The sequence below is a fragment of the Scardinius erythrophthalmus genome (genome assembly GCF_964197995.2).
Source record: "Scardinius erythrophthalmus genome assembly, chromosome: 23".
Lineage (NCBI taxonomy): Eukaryota > Metazoa > Chordata > Actinopteri > Cypriniformes > Leuciscidae > Scardinius > Scardinius erythrophthalmus.
This window is the reverse complement of record NC_138243.1, coordinates 26,220,089-26,240,828: the sequence shown is the minus strand read 5'-3', so window position 1 is coordinate 26,240,828 and position 20,740 is coordinate 26,220,089. Positions and strand designations below refer to the sequence as shown.

The 20,740-nt window shown below is 39.7% G+C and overlaps 1 protein-coding gene across 1 annotated transcript; it reads right to left on the bottom strand.

Moving 5' to 3' along the window:
* Nucleotides 1–648: 648 nt before the first annotated feature.
* Nucleotides 649–16,803, bottom strand: npy8ar (neuropeptide Y receptor Y8a). Its single transcript, XM_081354252.1, has 3 exons — nucleotides 16,726–16,803; nucleotides 15,955–16,264; nucleotides 649–3,271 (listed from the first exon to the last, which is right to left on the bottom strand). The coding sequence occupies exon 3, from the start codon at nucleotides 3,145–3,147 to the stop codon at nucleotides 2,011–2,013; it is 1,137 nt and encodes a 378-aa protein (XP_081210378.1). The 5' UTR covers nucleotides 3,148–3,271; nucleotides 15,955–16,264; nucleotides 16,726–16,803; the 3' UTR covers nucleotides 649–2,010.
* Between the last annotated feature and the right edge of the window lie 3,937 nt (nucleotides 16,804–20,740).

Genomic DNA, 20,740 nt, shown 5'->3' with positions numbered 1-20,740 from the left:
AAGCTAATAAACTGCGGTGAGAATTATAAAACAGATAGGAGATGCAAGTGACAATCCCTCTGGACAAATGATGATTATCCGTTTTTTTATAAGCTCTATTTTGCTGGTGCGTCCCCAGAGGCTTCGGCCTACACATCCTACACAAACCAATGGATTGTCTTCAAACACTTCACTTTCGGATATTATTAGTGACCTGCTGGAAATCAATGGCAATTTAAAATAAGTGCATCTTATCAAGAATGAGAAAACAAGGTTAGCCAAAAAGCTTTTATCTGCGTGCCACACGTTTCATCTCCTTTAATAGGAAACCGCGGCAGCAGTGAAAAAGAAATGGGACACGTGAGACAGCAAATCAAGTGGCCTGAGATTAGTAACACCTCTAAACAGGACTCCTTGACCTGGACACCGTTCACGCAAGAATGGCTGTGATTTTATCACCTGGGATGTCATGTTATGGACAGCGCATTGAAGAGCGGCATGGTCTAGCATAAATTTAACTCTCTATGACAAAATGTAAGATGCCCTTTTCACCAATGAACTTTTGAATAAAAAAGACATTTACATGTTTTACGGTTAATGATTATGTTGAAAAAAATCACATGAAACCTTTCAAGAACATGTCAAGGTTACATATCACCCTCAAAAAATCAAAAGGATTTTTTATTTTATTAAAAAAAGAATTTTAAATAAATGTACACATACATATATATATGCTATACCTTGAATGCAATGTCACTACAGCATCTGTAAAATGAAAATCATACATTCTAATATTCCCCATATTTTTCCATCACCACAGGAATGCTATAAAACATTTACTCTTGTATCTGTGATGAAATTGCTGTTATGTTGTTGCCGTTATGCAAGCCAGGAAAATTGCCTCTCAGATGGCAATCTGTTTCTAAAGAGGCAAACGAGACTCGATACCTTGAAGGGCATCAAAAGGAAGATGCCTCAGGTGGAATGTTACCTGCATAAAAGATTTCTTTCTGTAAACATGCACTTATATGCGGTAATACAGACACTCCTGCTGTATATGCAAATTATTTCATCTTCAGTAATGAGCTGGAGAATGAGCGTTCAATGCAATTACCAGGGATGCCGCCACACAAGAGAGTGTAACAAGAGAAACAAGAAGTGACAGAAGAGAAGTACATGGATGTCATGTTTCCTAATTTATTTGCGCTTTCAAAACTAGTATTCATAAGGCAACAAGAACGTCAACACCAAACACTTTTGTAGAAACTTAACTTTGCTTTGACTTCGATCGTCAAGAAAATGTGTAATACCAAACTGGCATTGGTACAGTCATGTTTCTATTGTAGCAGAAGATGGGTGTGTTGTTAACACCGATGCTCAAACGTTTAATATGTTTCCCAACATTACAGAGGCACAATTCAAAGTTCAAATGCAGCGTAAGCGATCTCACCAAAGCAACACAATAAATAGTAATAGTTATAATTCATTAAACAACAACAACAACAACATCAACAACAAAACCTGACATGAAAAGAATAAATACTTTGGTGAGGGCACCAACTCACTGCTAAAGAGATTTTAACAAAGAACTAAAAGAATTGAACATGAAAAGTAATTTCATTTTAACAACAACTTCCTGTTTGATGTGAAACGTCTGGCGCGCAATGAGCGCTAAAACAATCCAGTCTCATAAATCAGTCCTTCCTCTCATAACACAACAGCTTGAAAGCGTCATCAGAGGAATAATCACATTCTTGATGGAACATTTATCCCGTACAAGTCGTACTTGGGGAAAGGAATGACGCCCTGACTACCGTAGCTGTCTTTAACAAAACATCACGCTGTGTTCCTCGTAGGACCACGCAGACCTGGACCCCGGAAAACACGGCAACAGTTGGTAGAGGTTGTTTTTAGATCTCTTGGGTATGAACTGATGCAGAAACCCACATAGCAATTCCACATCTCCATGGAAACAGTGCCAGCTCATTCTCAACCCCTCCCCTTGTTCTCTTCTCTGTTCCTGCAGTCTCTTTAGCAGTGAGCGCACTGTTCCGATCTGCCCAGAGAGCCCTGCTGCATGGACGAAACCTTAGTGACATCTGTGGCCACCGTCGAAAGCGGGAAGCTCTCGTAGGTCTCCGGAACGCCCCAGCCGCAATGGCAGCGCTGGAGCGTCGCCTTCAGCTCCTTCTGGAAGTTGGTGTTGAGGAAGCCGTACACCACCGGGTTCACACAGGTAGACGCCATGGCCATCAGGTGGCAGGCGGAGAAGATGACGTCATGCTGGCAAGAAGGAAGCACCTGGTGGTACCAGTCAAAGATGGTGTTGAAAACATTGAGCGGGAGCCAGCAGAGAGCAAAAGCGACTACGATTAAGACCAACATGGCATTGATGCGTTGAGCGCCCCGTGCTTTTCTCTGCCGGGCCTCGGTGGCCTGCTCCACCATCTCCTTCCGTCTGCGCAGACGCAGGAATATGCGCAAGTAACAGACTAAAATGAGAAGCAGGGGCAGGCAGTATTGGAAAAGCAGAAGCGAGGTGGTGTACGCCAAACGGTTGCGTTCGGACGGCCAGAGCTCCATGCAAATGACGTGGTCGCTGAATGGGTTGAACGGCAGGCTGAGGTTCTGAAACGGGGCGTTAGTTAGGATATTAAAGGACAGGAAGGGTAGGGAAATGAAGCAGGCCACCATCCAGGTGACGGCCACGGCCAGGTACGAATGGCCTGCCGCGGGGGTCCAGCCGGTGGGGTGGATGATGAGTTGATGCCGCTCCAACGCGATGAGGACCAACGAGAAGATGGAGACCGTGACGGACATGCACTGCACAAACGGCGTGACCTTGCACAGCGTCTCACCCAAGATCCAGCGGTCCATGAGTGTGTAGATGACCGTCACGGGGAGGCACACCACGCACATGAGGATGTCGGAGCAGGAGAGGTTGGCAATGAGGATGTTGGTGACGTTTCTCATCTCTTTTTGTCTGGATATGATGAAGACCAGACAAGTGTTGCCCACCAAGCCCACCGCTATAACAGTGCTGTAGGCCACGATCAGAAGGGTTGTGCCACTCACAGAGGGAGGGCAAACGTTGGAATCCACCCATGTTCTCTGGCCCAACACAGCTGAGGTGTTGCTGATGTTGTCTGAGGTTGGAGAGGCCTCCATAAGTTCCAAAGTTGGATGAGAGGCAGCTAGGAGTTCACAGAAGCGTCCACTCTTCAAACACCATAAGAAAGTCGATTCATTGTTGAGGTCCTTGCATTTATTCACAGACGGCCAGTTGGTTGACCTGGAGGAAAAGGAGCATGTAAAGACCGTTAGCTGGCATTAAAATGGGCAATGTGTTGAGAGGGATTTAATAGGAAAGGATTTAGCTCAACAAGTGAATCTCTGGGAGAGGTTAAACCCCTTAATCCAACAGATGTTTGTGGACTCTGAGCAGACATATCTTGTTTAAGGAGAAAACACTGCAAATCTCTCTAAAGTATTTTCACCTTATCATTTCATAAATTAGTTTATGCATATGTCCACCAAAACATCTGATTCGTTCTGCTCTAATAATGGCATAAACTCAACAAATACTCTTTGCAAAAACTCCCTCGGGATGTTGACAGGTCATCCTGTCCGTTAAGCTGACAGATGGAGGTCTCTCTCATGAGTATTCTCTCTTTATCCCTTTTATCTCCAAGTTCTCTTTTCTTTGGCCTCAAATGGCTTTTATGTGATGAAGTGATAAAAATAATCATATCACGAACTACTGATTTAAAAGCTGCCAATGTATCAGCACATTTTTACACAGTATTTGACCGGTTTACCTTGTCAACCCCAGTCAATCTGAAGGGATGGACATTGAGAACCTTATTCAATGAAATACCTGAACCAAATATTTTTTTGTGGCCACACTATGCTACTGAATCTACCGTGCCATAGCAAAAGAAATTATGCTTTAGTTAGCAGTCTGAATTGAACATGAGCAGGAAAACTGGACACTGTCAAATAATACAGTGACATTCATAGAAAATACATCTTTCTATTGCATTGTCCTAGCTATTTGCGCATTACAAGAAATAGGAGAACGTGTAAGATACACAGATGCATCACAAGCTGTCTGTTCCCCTGCAATTCTACAGTGCAGCATGTATTTGCTGCTACTTATGAGAACTATTCAGAGGCTCCATGAGCCGCCATTGCTGTAAAAAGGTCAGTTGACGCAACTCTCTCTCTCTGGAGGAACATCGGAGAGAGAACGCCATCCCAGAGTGGAAGCAACTTTTTTAGATTTTGATTAAAGTTTACCACAACAAACTATTTTTTTCTGTGTATTAACTTGCACATGTTAATTGTTCACCACATCACTAGTAAATGTCCACTAAGAAAGTAGATAGTGTCTATTTTGATTTCATGACGACTTGTATTTGCATAGTATGTATTAGGGATGCTTTCTCAAAAACAATTTTTAGATGAAATTGTAGAATTGTTTCCTTCCTTCGTTCTATTACTCCACATACTTGAATAAGCACTGCATATAAAGTGACTTCATTTGACTTCTGTAATGCATACAGAATAGTATCAATCGCATCAAATATTTTACTCTCGCAGTCACTTTAGCTAATTTATTCCCCGAGCCGGCCACTCTAAGTTTCACTTGGATTGAGTAAGTGTTGTAATTAAACCGCGGCTAATATCCTCTCGCTCCTCCAAACCAACTGTCAAGAGTTTCACACCAGTTTATTACATCATTCATCTCACATGGAGAGGGAAGCTGATTCAGGGAATGCCTTACTGAGATTATCTACTCCACAGTTTCAATCCTTCACAGCTCTAAAGAGCATCATTTATAACACGTAATCTTTTAAAGAAGTGCTCTACAATTTGCATTTCACAAATGAAATACCAATGCTTAAGGCAGCAAAAGAGTATGTTGCTTTTGGCAAAACAAGACCAGGGGGCTCTCAATGCAGTAGCTAAAGTGTTCTGAGTAGTTGCTAGGCCGTTGCCTGAGTGGTTTCTAGGGTGTTTCTACGTGGCTGCTAGATGTTTTGGGTGATTTCCAGGGCACTGCTATGCAAAGTGTTCTGAGTGGTTAGGGTGTAGCTATGTGGCTGCTAGACATTATAAGTGGTTGCTAGGACATTGTTATGAAGCAGCTTAAGTGGTTAGTAGGCCACTGCAGACATTTTGGGTGGTTGCCAGATGTTTAATAGAGTGTTCTGAGAGGTTTCTAGGGTGTGGCTTTGTGGCAGGTAGACATTTTAGGTGGTGTCAAGTAAGGTTGGGAATCGAAAATCAATACTGAAGGTCATACTTGTAAGGTCATACAAATACTTGTTATAAAATAAAAAATTAAATTCCTCTTATCGATTCCTTTGTGTGCATTCAAATGACTTTAAACCATTCAAGCGCAAGAAGACTTGTGTTCTGTTTTCTGTCTTGCGCACACATCAAAAAAAATGTGAAGGCCGCCTCTCATATTGAATAGCTCCCGATACTATACAGAGTCCATAGGCAAAAATTCCTTGTGTAAGGCCGTGTGTCCACCAAAGCGTTTTTAGCCAGCTGAAAACGCTAGGCGCTCTGCTACAAACGCTCAGCTGTGGGCGCTTGAGAGCGTTTTGGCAGCGCAGCGTTTTTTCAGTTGAGACGGTTGAGACCGAGACACTGTTGTTATGATACGGAATATCCGCGAAAGTCTTACTATCTCATTTCACACATATTTTGTTTCTGTGTTGATTCTATATTAAAATGTAATGTATTTTCTCTGGCTCTTGATTTTGTTCCGTTATTATGCTTGTTGTTGTCCTCTGTTGACGTTGTACAAGCAGAATCATGTGGTGGACGCGGTTGGTCGGTGTGGTATTAGTCCCGCCCCTCCACCACTGTGATTGGTCGGTTGGGTAAAAAGTGACAGTGATGAGCGCAGCGTTTTACCCAAAGTTGAACATTCTTCAACTCTCGGCGACCTGTAAAAAACGCCGAGCACTCGGCGCTTCAGCGTGAAAAAGACGCTCAGCGCCTCGCTGCGCTCATGGCGTTTTAAAAACGCGGCGCTCCCATTGAAAACAATAGAAAAAACACGCCAGCCGCGAGTAAAAACGCTTTGGTGGACACACGGCCTAAGTCTTATTTATTAGCCTGTTGATTTTTGTTCATGGTATTCAGCTACAATGAAATGTTTTGCAATAAGACTTAGAATAAATGTGAATGACCGTATAGGAATCAATAAGAATCGGAATTGTTCAAATTAAAGCGATACCCAACCCTAGTTACAAGGCAGTCCAGGTGTTCTGAGTGGTTGCTAGGGTGTTGCCATGTAGCTGCTAGACATTTTGGGTGGTTGCCCGGGTACTGTTATCAGTGGCCAAAGTGTTCTAAATGGTTGCTAGGGTGTTGCTATGTGGCTTCTAGACATTTTGGGTGCTTGCCAGGTGACTACTAGAGTGTTCTGCAAGGTTGACAGGGCATTTCTATGTGGTTGCTAAACTGTTCTAAGTAGTTGCTAGGTTGTCAGTCTAAATAGTCTATTCTGTTCCCTATATGTTAGATCTCTCTAAACATGGGTTGAAACAACCCAGCATTTTTAAAAGCACTACATTCTAAGATAGAGGTCAGATATGAGAATATGATATACTGATATGTGATATCTTTGATAGATGTGTCCTTCACAGGATACAAAATATCGTATTACCACAGCGCTGACATGCTGTCTCTCTGAAATATATTGGCATATATCACAGGCAGCAGCATCGGAGGTTTGTGTGTGTGGAGAGAATGACTCAAGAATTTAAGGGAGTGTGTGAAATTATATAAGGCAGAACTAAATTAATCATCTAATTTTCATATCACACAGACAAGTCTGAGCGACATGCTTTCATAACCGCTCACAGAGATTCACTACTTGTGCAAATCAAATGCATTGTCGTTTGGGATAAAAAAAGAAATGAATACTTGGTGTAAGACAAAAGACAAAAATGAACGAAAACAAGTATTTTTAGCAGGCATCTAAATCAAGCTGAGGTACATAATAAAAATAAAAAAGGACACTTAAGGGAATTATTCACCCAAATATGAAGATTTTGTCATTATTTATTCACCCTCACGTCATTTCTAAACCGGTATGACTTTTTTTTTTAAAGCAGAATTATATATATATATATATATATATATATATATATATATATAATATATATATATATATATATATATATATATATATATATATATATATATATATATATATACACACATATACACATATTATAGCAGAATGTCCAAGCTGGTCCATACAATGAACGTAAATGGTGACCACTGCTAAACAAAAAGACCTAAATTACCTCATAAAAGTCATTTGAAGTACTATTATATTGATGTATTTTTTTTATAATATATATATATATATATATATATATATATATATATATATATATATATATATATATATATATATATATATATATATATATATATATTGCCTTGATAGCCCCTGCCCATCCGCTTTCACTGAAAGGCAACAAAATCTCCTTTTGTGTTCCAAGAAAAAAAGCCAAACAACATGCAACAACACGAGAAAATGATGACAAAATGTTCATTTTTGTGTGAACTGTCTCTTTAACTAAAGCTTATGTAAAACTCTTCTCACAGGAAGCCAAAACACAACAGGACATGTATCACTATTTGTGAGCTGCTGACTGTCTACAAGGCCAGATAGATTCAGTCAGAAAACAAAAGAGTGAATTTTGCCAAACTGCTTTCTGCTTCCATTAACCTTGAAGACGTTTGACAGATGCTCTAGTACAGGGGCACCCAATCCTGTTCCTGGAGATCTACCCTCCTGCAAAGATCAGCTCCAACCCTGATCAAACACAACTGAACCAGCTAATTAAGACACTTGACAATTACAGACAGGCTTGTTGGATCAGGGTTAGAACTGAACTCTGCAGGTAGGCAGATCTCCAGGAACAGGGTCAGGATTGGGCACCCCTGCCCTAGTAGTTTATTAGATCTTTCCTCATGATTTGGATCCTGTCATTTTCACTGTAGCTGCACGTTTCTTGTCATTCTCTTGAATCTGGGAGGTTAAAAGGATGAGTGACGACAGTGAAGGATGAGAGAGGACCAGGCCTGGCCTGGTTTTGTTTATATTTGTGCAGCAGTCGTCCGTGAGGGGCTGACGCTTTACTTTCGTTTTGTTAATTGTTTATTTTGATATTAAAGTTAACGTTGATCGTTTGCCGGTTCCCGCCTCCTTCTTCCCTGAGCCTTTAAACCTTGTTACATTGGTGGCAAATTAAAGCGGCAGCCCATCACTGACGACTGCCGCGTATAAACAGAATAAAACCACAACATAAATAGTCCAGGCCTGGTCCTCTCTTGTCCTTCACTGTCATCACTTCCCCATTGGTCCTTCCAGTGCTTCTCTGTGAAAATCGAGACCGGTGTGATGCGCAGGTGACACATTAGCAATCAGGCTACCGTCCTCGCTCAGTTCCCACGGCTCTCGGCCCCGCCCTGCTTGCCACAGTGACTTTTTTCTTTATCAACAACTGCTCGCAAAATGATGGGCAACGATTCACATTTCGCGCGTCATATCCCGTGATAATGAAGTAGACTAAATTACCCAATGAGGAGGGCCTCGGACTTGCGGTTCGCCCCCATCCCCCTTCACATGATCTCAAGCGCAAGCCCCCCTTAGAATTATAAAAGCCCCCCCCCCCCCCCATGTGGTGTGTCCTGGCACCGGGACTGCTTGAAGAGCAACTAATAAGCTTATGACAACTACCACTATCAAAGTCAGACAAGTATTACCTTTACTATACCATTACCAACAAAGTGGAACATTAATGTTTTTTTCTGGCAACCTTTTTATTGGTACTTTATTGCCCTCTCGGTATTAGAAAATGTATTTGACTCATATTAGCATCTGCGAGTCACTTGGGAAATTGACAGCTTCATAATGACCTTGAGTTATGCCAGGCTAATCACAACCTCTGATTAAACAGACTATTGATGGAACTGTCGAATCAACAAATTATAACGGGAGTGATCAAACCATTCCTTAAAATAATTGTCTTGCTGAAGTGTGTAATTTTTTTCTCCGATAAAATACTTTCTCCTATTTAATCTTTGAAGAGTAAAGATTAATCTTTACTCACCCTTATGTTGTTCTAAACCTGTTTTTATATTATTTTTATTTTTTTACGATGTCAGTGGTGTCAAATGACTTTGAAAATATCTTCTTTTGTGTTTCATAGGAGAAGAAAAAATCAGAGGTTTGGAATGACACGGCAACTGTAAGTAAACCATTTAGGTTGATTTGCTCAAATAGCATATAAAAACATTTTTGTTTGAATACAGCTACATTGTGCTAGTGCTTTTCTAAATCATCTGACCATTTGTTTTGACCATGTTCACCTGATGGATAATAATATAAATGAAGAAAACTAATTTGCATTCAAGGAGAGACCATAGTTAGAGACATCTAGACATCTTTTTTTTCCAACTCAAATTTTTTCAGAAATCTTAAAAAAAAAAAGATATAATGTAGCTGTCAAGGATGGAATTACATCTTGATTGAGAATTGTATCCCTGAGCTATTCTGACCATACAAACACATTTCCACTCATTATGTTCTTTACACAGATGGCAATTACACATTTCAACAGCCTTGGATAGCAGGACATTATCTCTCTCTCTTTCTTTGACATGAGCTCTCTCGACCTTCAGCAAAAGGACAATGACATGTGGCACATGGCAGCTGAACAACAGTGTTATTGATGCGGGTTCATGGCCACAGAAGCCCTCTGATTGAAGAGGAAATGCCTGGCTCTCTGCTGAAGTTGATTCAGATCAGTTCTGAGAAGAACATGAGTTTCCATAAATATGTGTCTCCCTATAGGATGGTGGAAGGGCAATTCACTACATAGGATGCACACTGAAGGTAATAACACTGCTGAAATACCACAAAGTGGCCCAAGGCGATGTGGTTTAAATCCATCTGGGCAGGCCAACTACACAGAGACAAGTCAATTTATCGGAAAATCAGGGTTGAAGAACAGCTGCTCTAGCGTAGTCTATTATTTGGGAGGACATGAATAGCAGGAAATAAAGTATAAAGCTATGTGGGGAAAAAGGTATTAAAATACCTTAAAAGGAGCCGTTTCTGTTCACCCAAAAATTAAAATGCTGTCATTTACTCACCCTTAAACCTGGTCACTATTCTCTTTCAACAGATCCTTAAAATCATGTACATACATACACACACACACACTACCATTAATACGTTTTGGATTGGTAATTTTTTTATATATAAGTTAATTCAGCAAGGAAGAATACATTAAATTGAACAAAAGTGACAGTAAAAATAAAATATTTTTTTTTAATAAATGGCGTTCTTTTGACCTTTATATTAATCAAGGAATCCTGAAAAAAGACGCATCACTGTTTCCACAAAAATATTAAGCAGCACAACTCTTTTCAACATTGATAATAACAATAAATGTTTCTTGAACAGCAAATCCGCATATTAGAATGATTTCTGAAGGATCATGTGACACTGAAGACTGGAGTAATGATGCTGAAAATCCAGCTTTGCATCACAGGAATAAATAACATTTGAAAATATATTCAAACGGGGAACGGTTCTTTTAAATTGTGAAATAATATTTGATATTGTGAATTTATATTTCACAATATTACTGTACTGTATTTTTGATCAAATAAAGACTTCTTTCAAAAACATGAAAAAAATACTGACCCTAAGGTACGAGAGGCTGTGCTGTATTGTGAATAAGTCACGGCCGAAACCCCTTCTGCCGTGAATTATTCACGATACAGCACTAGCCTCAGTACCTTATTGCTTTTATAAAACTGTTACCACACAATACACATATTAAAGCCGAAAAAATATGTTCCTATGCAACTTTCATGAAGTAAAATCTCTAAAAGCCTTCCGCTGAAAAAAAAAAAAAAAAATAGTCCCTGACCGTAAACAGCAACAGAGGTTACATACATTATTTCACCAATAGATGGAGACAAAGAGGTCTTAATGAGTGAGTCAGTCAGTAGAGAAGACTTTTACATTGAAAGGACTCAAACTTGTGACAGAGAATGTTTAATAAGGCGAGAAGTTTCACTCTCACACTTCCGGCTTCTGAACTGGTTGCAGTTCCACTCTGATTCCATATGAGGGCGCTCACAGGACGAGTGCAGAATGAATGAATCTATGGTGCTATACCTATCAAAATCCACTTTTCTCAGGATATACATTTTTGTCTAGTAATTTGAATGTTGTATTCGAAAGGAGATGCAAAGAAATTACACATTGCTGGGTGTTAGATTTTTTAGAGTCACTTATTTGCTTTAAAAAGTCTTTTAAAATGTCAATGACGTCATAAACATCGTACGACCAGAGATACTGCTGTACGGTTGTCGATGCCACGAGAGAAAAGAAAGTGCAGAGCGCGAACGCACCAAAGTGACTGAGGGATTGCCGTACATGAATTTAATCAGTGAAGGACTGATTACGACCAGAGATACCGCTTGACATCGTGGCATCCGAAGCGGGACCAGAAACAAACAAAACAAATACACGTGCTAGAAGAGTTTTTGTTTTGTTTGTTTCTGGTCCTGCTTCGGATGCCACGATGTCATCAAGCGGTATCTCTGGTCGTAATCAGTCCTTCACTGACCAATCAGCGTTCATTAGCAGAATGCTAGCGTGTTATGGGCAACAACAACTCAACCTGTAAGAAATCGAAAGGACATAAGTACTCATTCATTAAATTTTCGACCTATAACCCATGTTGAACTTGCAAAACCTACAATCAAATCTGATATTTATCGGCAATCGGGTGAAAGAGACAAATTTAGCCGTCTAGCCCCATAGACTCCCATTCATTTTGCACTCATGGCGAGCGCCCCCAGTGGAACTCTGGTGGAACTACAACCAACATTCGGTACAATAGGACTAAATAGGGAGTGGATAGGCTCTCCGTAGACGGGCTCTGCTTGTGATCACAGAGAAGGAAGACGCAACTGACAATGTATAGGGTTAAAAGGACAAGATATTGCAGCGGACATTCAAACGGATTTTTTTAAATCATGAATCTAGGACTGACCTGAAGGAAAATGCTGTCTACTGTAAATGCAGGTACACTTGCTTACTCGATCTCTCACAATACTCTACTCTAGGGTTTAATGAACAATATCAATGAGATCAAACATGTGTGTAAGTTGCTAAGAGTGGTTGCTAGGGGTGTTGTGTAGTGATACATAGAACCGTTGGGTGAAGCGGTTATAGCCGTGTTTTATCGTGAATAAAACACAGCTATTGACCAATCAGAATCAAGGATTGGAACTAACCGCTTTAAAAACACATAAATATTACATTACGTATGAAAAAGAGCAGCCAACATCCATATTCATTCACAGATAAAGGTTTTAATCAACATGACATTGATTTTTGACTGAACCTTTACATTTTAAGATGCATCTTTGCAGTGTATCTTTCATCAAAGACAAGCGTAAATACAAGCTTTTCTTTAAAATGTCAGATTTTGGGCCACGGGGCTGTAGTAAAAACTCATGCCATACATCATCTCCAACTTCACCCCATCCAGTAATTGCTGCAGGGTGAATCTCCTGGTGTCACCTTGGTTCTTGGAAAATGGGTGTTGAAAATTCACCGGGGGACGGCTAAAGCATAACACAAGCGTCCTATAAGAATATAGCTTTTTTAGACACTTCATCTTCATTCGACTGATGAAGTTTGACAATCCATCAAAATCTATTACATCCATCATTGACTTTTGATGTTTTCATCAGCGCCTTTTAAGGATGGGAAAGTTTCCCCTCACTAGCTTATGTGGTTTCACATCCAACAGACATATGTATGATCTCTGTTCATTATGAAATCCCTCAACACAACACATGTAAAGACTTTTTTTCTTTTTTCAACCTTGAACCTCTTGGTCCTCTGCAGAAAAAATATGAAAGGTAGGCCAACATGACTAATCAATGGTCTACAATCTATAGAAATACACCCTGTGCATTCCCCCGGTTCTCAACTTGTTTTGCTGCAGGATGCAGATTTTATATTGAACATCAAGTATGAACCAAACCAACCCAAAATCACCTCTTAGGGTGTGTTCATAATTGTAGTTCGGTTCGCTTGGTTCGTTTGTTCCGAAAAAAACAAACATTTAATGATGGTCTGCTTAGCATTCACATTGGCATTTTAACACCTGCCTAAAGATACCAAATCTAAAGGCATAGGGATATGTTCACAACCTGGTTGCTCAGCCTTTATTAAAGGGATGGTTCGGAGTAAAATTAACCTAGGGTCCTTTGCACCATGACCTTGAGCCAAACACCCCCCAGAAGCTTTTTTTTCCCTTGGTCGAACATTATTAAAGTTAGAGCTTATTTAGAGATATCAGCCGGATGACGTAGTGCAGGCGCTAATGGATCCTATGATGTATCTCATAAATTACCCCACTAATAATGGCCAGAATGGTACCAAACTTCCACAGTAGAACAAATAGGTTCTCTACTCATAAAACGAGGCATTGGAAAGTTTGTAAGTACATCAGGAGTTTATTTAAATAACACTTGCCTGATGGCTTATGCTACCGCTAACCTGGACGTCGAGGTCACTTCCGTGATTTGGGAAAAGCCCGTAAAAGTCTTAGCAGAAAGCGATGCATAACGTTAGTAGGGTAATTTACGAGATACGACCTTGGACCCATTAGCGCCTGCACTAAGCCATTCGGCTGATATCTCTAAATAAGCTCTAACTTTAATAATGTTCGACCAAAGGAAAAAAGCTTCTGGGGGGGGGTGTTTGGCTCGAGGTCACGGTGCAAAGGACCCTAGGTTGATTTTACTCCGAACCATCCCTTTAAGTATATTTCACAACTGAACTTACCGAACATCCAAAACCATGCTGTGTGCTGGGCTAAATGCGCTCGTTGTATGTGCGTAGCCTACATATGATGGTATTTTGGCCAGCTGAGAACTCGTGAAGAGCTTATAAAATGTGTAAAGGAGTTAAAACAGCGGCAGGAATCCCTCCATCACACACAAACGAAGATCAGCTGTGACGAGAAGCGGTTCTGACAACCTGTGATTAGCAACATCGCGACTATGATGAGAAAAAACAGGTATGCTTGAGCATTCTGTCCATTCCTGTCACATCTCGTAACATCATGTCCTGTTTTTGGTTCATTTACATGTCTGTGGTCCACGTTGCGTTCATATTTCATTCAAACCTCAACAGAGTTTGTTTGGAAGCGGATCGAGACCCATCTTTTCAGCGATCTCGTGTTCACCAATGTTCGGACGGCAGCATTCACGCTTATTCAAATGAACCGCACTAACACCACCAGGATTCGCTTTAATCGAACCAAACATGCCAAGTGTGAACACACCCTTACACCACATTGTGATATAGTCTACTACACTGTATTTTCTTTTACCTTTTGAAGTTTTGTTCATAATTCTTATAACGCAAACCTAATTTATCTGACGTCAACCAATTTACATAAATTTGAGCCTTCGATGTCAAGAGCAAAAGATATTTGCTGCATTTCTTCTCCCTTTTAAAATTGATGTCTATTTATATTGCTACCCCAACTAAACACGATTACATGGTTAGATGCATTTTATTTAGTACATTTAGGGCATCGTTTTCCCCCTATTTCTATCAATATTAACCCACCAGTTGAGGTTTCCTTTTTAAGCTACATAAACTAAAACTGCTATGGCCATCTGTTATTGTTTCTTAATACTTTCTGTGCATATTTTTATTTAAAAAGAGATTAAAATTATGTCCTGCCATTACTATTCTTCCATCTTGTGCATGTAATCTTCTACGAAATGCAGTTCAATGTGAAGTGTTGCTAATATGCAATAACATTGAAGATTACAAGCACAATCCATTGAATTCCGGATAATGCGAGGGGAGGTACCGCCCGATAACTAATCTTATGGTGACTTAGATGACAACTGCCCCACACCATGTCTTGACTGAAGGGTCTGTCTGAATCGTGATACGGTCATGAGAATATCTCCAGGAATGGTCTACTTTAAGAGGAAAGGACAGTGTAATAACCATTAACTTGAGATCCTTTCACACCTGTCGATCAAATTGCAGAGAGAGAGACACCATGATAAACACTCCACAAGGGCTGGAAGGATTCTTAATCTATATAAAGTGCAATAACATACCTCTCATCCTAACATTAATCTTTTGTCTCTCAAGCTGCATTACCGAACAATCCCTGTATCTAGTCTTGACCAAAAAAAAAAAACCACAACAGTCATTATTTACTGAGATTATATTTTTAATGCACCCTGACAAGCACAAGCCAAATATTATATTTTAAATCCCACTTGTGGAAATCTCTAGTGCGGTTGTGGTTAATCGTTCCCAGAATTACTATTTGCTCCGACTGTTTCCTCATCACGTTCAGCTGTCAACTACTAGATCATTCTATCAAGTCTCAAATTCCAACTTGGTGGAAAAGGTGAAAATGCTCTCACCTCCTTTCACTTATAATTTCCATCAACACGTATCAACATTTCACATAATGCTTCCTGAATTGAGATTATGCTCAGATACTTGAGCAAATTGCTCACTAGATTGTTGGACACACATTTTTAATGACTTTTTCTGTCATTTTAATGAAGTTTCTTTAAAATACCTCAAGGATCATTTAGCGTTTCTGATAAATTCATGGCTTATTTTTATCTAAAAGTCAATAAACACACATTTCATACCACATGCCAAGATTCAGATGATAAAATCAGTTGCATAACTCAACACAGAAATGCAAGGAATCATTAAAATTCCAGACGCTTTTAAACTGTGTTCGTGTCGCAAATCTGCTCAGATGTTCAGACATCATGCATACAACTGAGTTTATGTTATTTCTAATCCTCTACAGCACGATATATTCACGATATAAGAAATCTTACCAGTCCAGCTGTATTTTCTCCAGCGCTGATACCGACAGTGCGGCGGAGAGCCCGAACTCGACTGACGGAGGAGGAGGAGGAGGAGGAGGAAGATGCTGAAACTCAATGTAACAGCATCAGCATCTGTCTGATTCTCTCAACGAGACTTCGTGCGTACAGATGGGCAGAGCGTGTCAAGATGAAATGCTGAGAAAGTTTGCGTGGACGTGAATTTGGTGTCATCCATCCCCCTCTCGCGAGCACCTCTTCACTCGATTGGTTGTTGTTTGGAGCTCTCGGTAAACAGACTTTGTCGCGCTGAATGCTGTTACTGAGAAAGGTTAATTAATAAGATAGTTAATTAAGGCTAACTGATGATAGGTCATTGCTGTAATGCCACTGTGTTGTTAGGCTATAGTTATTGACTGAAAATAGATGTCTCGTCATTTAAAATGACGTTTTTCAAAATCGATATTGTAGGTGGGTGAACTTTACATTAATAATGAATATGGTGCCATTAAAACCAAATAAAAATCTCAAATGGAGTCGCCTAACTATCAAGTAGGTAGGATATATAGGCTATTTGTCTTGCACGTCGAATACACAGGCTATCACGCAATATTTTTTCCAAAAAGCGTTGGAACGCCAGAGCAATATCAAGATGTTTTCTCAGGGTTAGCATATTCCGTTTGACCTGAAGAAAACGTGCCTTTATATCAAATGTCGAAATACGTCATTAAAAAAAAAAAGTTGATTAACTTTACGTTATTTGAGTTAATTAACTTAACTCACAGACGATCCACAACTCTGTTTTCGACTTTCTTCCCATGACAACAATGGCTTCCTGCCTGCGTAGTTACACCCTATAGCACCTTGGTTACGCCCAACTGGTTTTTATTTAATTGACAAACGTTTTCAGCTATAATTTTGTTTTTAATCTATTTAAGCTATTTTTTTTTAAGTATTTAAACGCATGCCACTTAGTCCTTTTTGACTTCAAACCCCACAAAAAAATGTCATATGGCTACATGTCAAATCTTAGTAGAGGTGTGCTCATGTTTGTATATTTTGCATTTTTTTATGTATTTCTTTTAATAACTTAACAGGCCTAGAACAAAATGCATTAATCAGTGTCAACATTGCATGGGCCTCTCAGTTATGAAGTTATAAATTATGCATGTCTATAATTATTGTAGAAAAATGGGGAGGGGGGGGGTCACTTTGAATTATATGTGTCACACCGCAGAATGCTTTCAGAATTGCATGAAATTATACAAAATTAAATTAAACTAGCAAAAGTCATTTTAATAGTTAGATCATATTAAAAAAAGCTCAACATGATAGCATCTGCATTTTTACCTTTTACAGTGCACATTGATTGTAGATTGAAACAAATATTATTCTGTACTTCTCCGACCAGAGGTTATATAAAATATTCTTTAAGGTTATTTTCCAGTTATGATTGATCTAAAATCCCATTTATTCAACAACATTATATCTCATTCTACTGCAGCATAAAGGAAATTTTGAGAAAAGAGAGTGAGGAGAAAAGTATTTATAGTTCACTTAATATTCAGTGAGAATGTCGTTCACACAAGCTATTCAGCAGCTGGAACTACCACAAAATATATACTTCAAAGATTAGATAGTCAAACAGATGTACAATGCAGAGTAGCTTATTACTTTTTCACGACATTTTGTTCCTTGACACAATTAAGGGTCAAAATTAATTACTCAGGCTCCATTTAAACATGACAGTATGATTTAAGAACAAATGAAATCCAAGAAATCTCCACTGGGGTGTATTGTTGAGTAATTTGTGAATAATGAGTTTTCAGGCCCTGGGAAAAGGATTTCAGACAGAAGATAATAAAAGGAGCAGAGCATGCAAGACAAAGAAGGCAGGCCGGAGAAGAAACTGTCATTACGAATATCGCTCTTTCATCTCAGGAAAAATAGAAAATAAATCGCAACGAGCAGGCCGTCTGCTGCCTAACCGAATGTTTGATTAGATGTGCGGTGGGAGTTTGAGTTACTTCGGTGGTAGTCGATGATGGCTAGACCTTGACGTGTAAACCGAGCATGGAAAATATTAAGCTCACTTCGCTGGTTCATGCCTATGATTTACTAGATGCTATTTTTGGCTTAGCCTATTTGTGATGTAAAGCAGATCTTGCTGGGAGACAAAACTTGGTTTTTGGTCTTTTAAGATACTAAACCCATGCTATTGAAATGCAAATGAGCTTCTCAGTACCACTTTCAGAAGTACTTCAGGAGCCAAAGGCTATGAAGTGCAGATCTTGAGTCTGGAGAAGAAAAGCAGGTGATGCTGCTGTTTTGAGCAAAGGATGTTCAAAGTGTTGCTTTCTTTTCTTCTTTAAAAGGGAATATTTACTCTAGTCAAGTGAGTCTGCTTTTCCTAATATAGCGCTTTTAACAATACCGGTTGTTTCAAAGCAGCTTTAAATGGATAAACAGGAAAATAATGATGCCAAAATAATTCAATTCAGTTCAGTGTTCAGTTCAGTAACTGTTCATCAACATGAAATGAGTTTAATTCAGCTATAAGCTGAAGATAATAGTGTCATTATTCACTTTGAGTCAATTCATTGTTGATTCAGTTCAGTTCAACTGAATCAGTCTTGCAAAATCCGTCAATTATTAAACAAAGTCGATTCAGCGATAAAGCAGTCGTACAGAAAACAGTGTCATTATTTAGCTAAATTCAGTTTATGTTTTGGTCTCATCCAATAGTGTCAGTGCAGACAAATCAATGAATATATAGACTAAATGTCTCAGAGTAGTTTATTTTTCAGATGACGGCTATTTTGGATCAACACACAAAACTTTCAAATGTTATATTATCCTGATATTGTAATCAAGTTGTAATTTCGGCCAAACACGTTCATGGAGTCTGCTTAACCGAATACATGAAGTTAACTAATAATCAAACTTGACTTAATAATAAATGACTTAAAGAAATGTGTCTACGGAAAATTCAGTTCAGTTCAACTTTTCACAATGCATGTTTTTTCAAAGCAGCTTTACAGGAATGGCTTGTTTTATTGTTATAATTTAAGTATTCTGTTATCAGCCAGAGATGAGTATAATGTCCATATGGCTGCAATACACAGCTATAATTTAATTATACTTTATTACTTATACATGACAACTGATGAAGAAAAGAAAGCATTTGTGTAACTAAACTTCATGAGTTAATGAGATACTGCTCTGCATGACAATTAGCCCCGGTTCTGTACAATTAATAACAGGAAGAATAATAAAGGCAAAATATGTTGGTCAACTCATTTATTAGCCTCATTTGGAGAGTTGTTATGTGACTTAGTTTTGGATTTAAAGGGATACTTCACCGATTAGCATTAAGCTTTGTATCAGTAGAAACCCGATAGTATTTTCGGATGACCGTGCTTCCCTCCCTCATGTCCCCCTGAGACGAGAGATTTCTGAGGGCCTGTCCCAAATGGCACATGCACTTGCGGTCTTCCTCTGAGTCCGCACTTTCGTGACGTAACGCCGCTTTGACTGTCGGGAAGAAGTCTGCTACGGAGCTCGCATCAGTGAGGGCTCGGCAAAAGTGCGCATCGAGGGCGCAAATCGACCACATAGGCTCGTGAGCACCCTTCTGAGACCTAAAATGACAAATGGGACACCCTACAGTCTCAGGGACTTAACGGATACGCGCACGTGGCAGCCATTGTAAGCCCACAAGACCAAAAGTACATATGAAGTGTGCCATTTGGGACAGGGCCTGTATTGTGGTGTCTGGAAAAAAACCTCAGATAACGCAAAACTCGTCATTTTGCATAATCGGAGGCTTTTTTGGCCAGAGGCGAGAGACTACAGCCAGTAGGAGGAGCTCGTTCCGCATGTTTTCAACTCGCCCATAGGAGGGTCTCACGATAAAACGCCATCTTTTCAGTTTCGAGTCAACTAGTTGTCTAGTTGTATTATTTCTTCCGATACTGCCCTCTGTAACCAGTAGGCGTGGCTTGGGAGTGTCCTCGTAGATCAGCGAAGCAAGTGCATTCTGGGAGTTGTTGTCTTTTATCCACATGAGCCAAAAATACATTTTCTGGCTTTTCTCAGTCTAAAAGGCACCAACTTCTAAAATAATTTCACATTTCTACTACATAAATGACCCAATTTAAATACACATTCATCTTTCCAGCGATGAAATATCCCTTTAAGTGTTTAGAGGATTTAGTTTAGAGGATGTCAGTTTAAGTGTTTGAACATACAAAGCCACTTATGAAGTAAAATAAGCAACTGAACTTTTGGCGCAAAACTGTTAATGAGATTGTCACAGTGTCTGGTTGTGTTCCCCAGGTCTCCACTAGATGTCCTCCTTACCTTCACGGTGTCTTGCACTTAGAACTTCATCTCCCACAATTCTGTCTGTGAATTACACCCAGGTGTCTGTAGTTTGTAATCACCAGCTGTCTGTCGTTATCCCCTTGTCATTCATGTATTTAAAGCCCTGTTTGTCTTGTGTTCTTTGTGGATCAATGTTTTATGTCACGCCGCTTCTGTTCCCGTGTTTCCTGCCTAGCCTGTTCACTGTTTTGTATTGAGTCCTGGATATTGAACCCTGCCTGTCTTGACTTCGCTTTTGGATTACCCTAATAAAACTCATCTTACTGCACTTTGGATTTCACCTGCTTTCATCCGTGTGCGGTTCGTGACAGATTGATCCACCAAGAAAATCCAAGCAGTATGAGTTCCCGTCGCTATTTCTCCACTGCAAGAGGTGAGCGGAGACAACCACCACCAGATCCGTCTTTCAGTG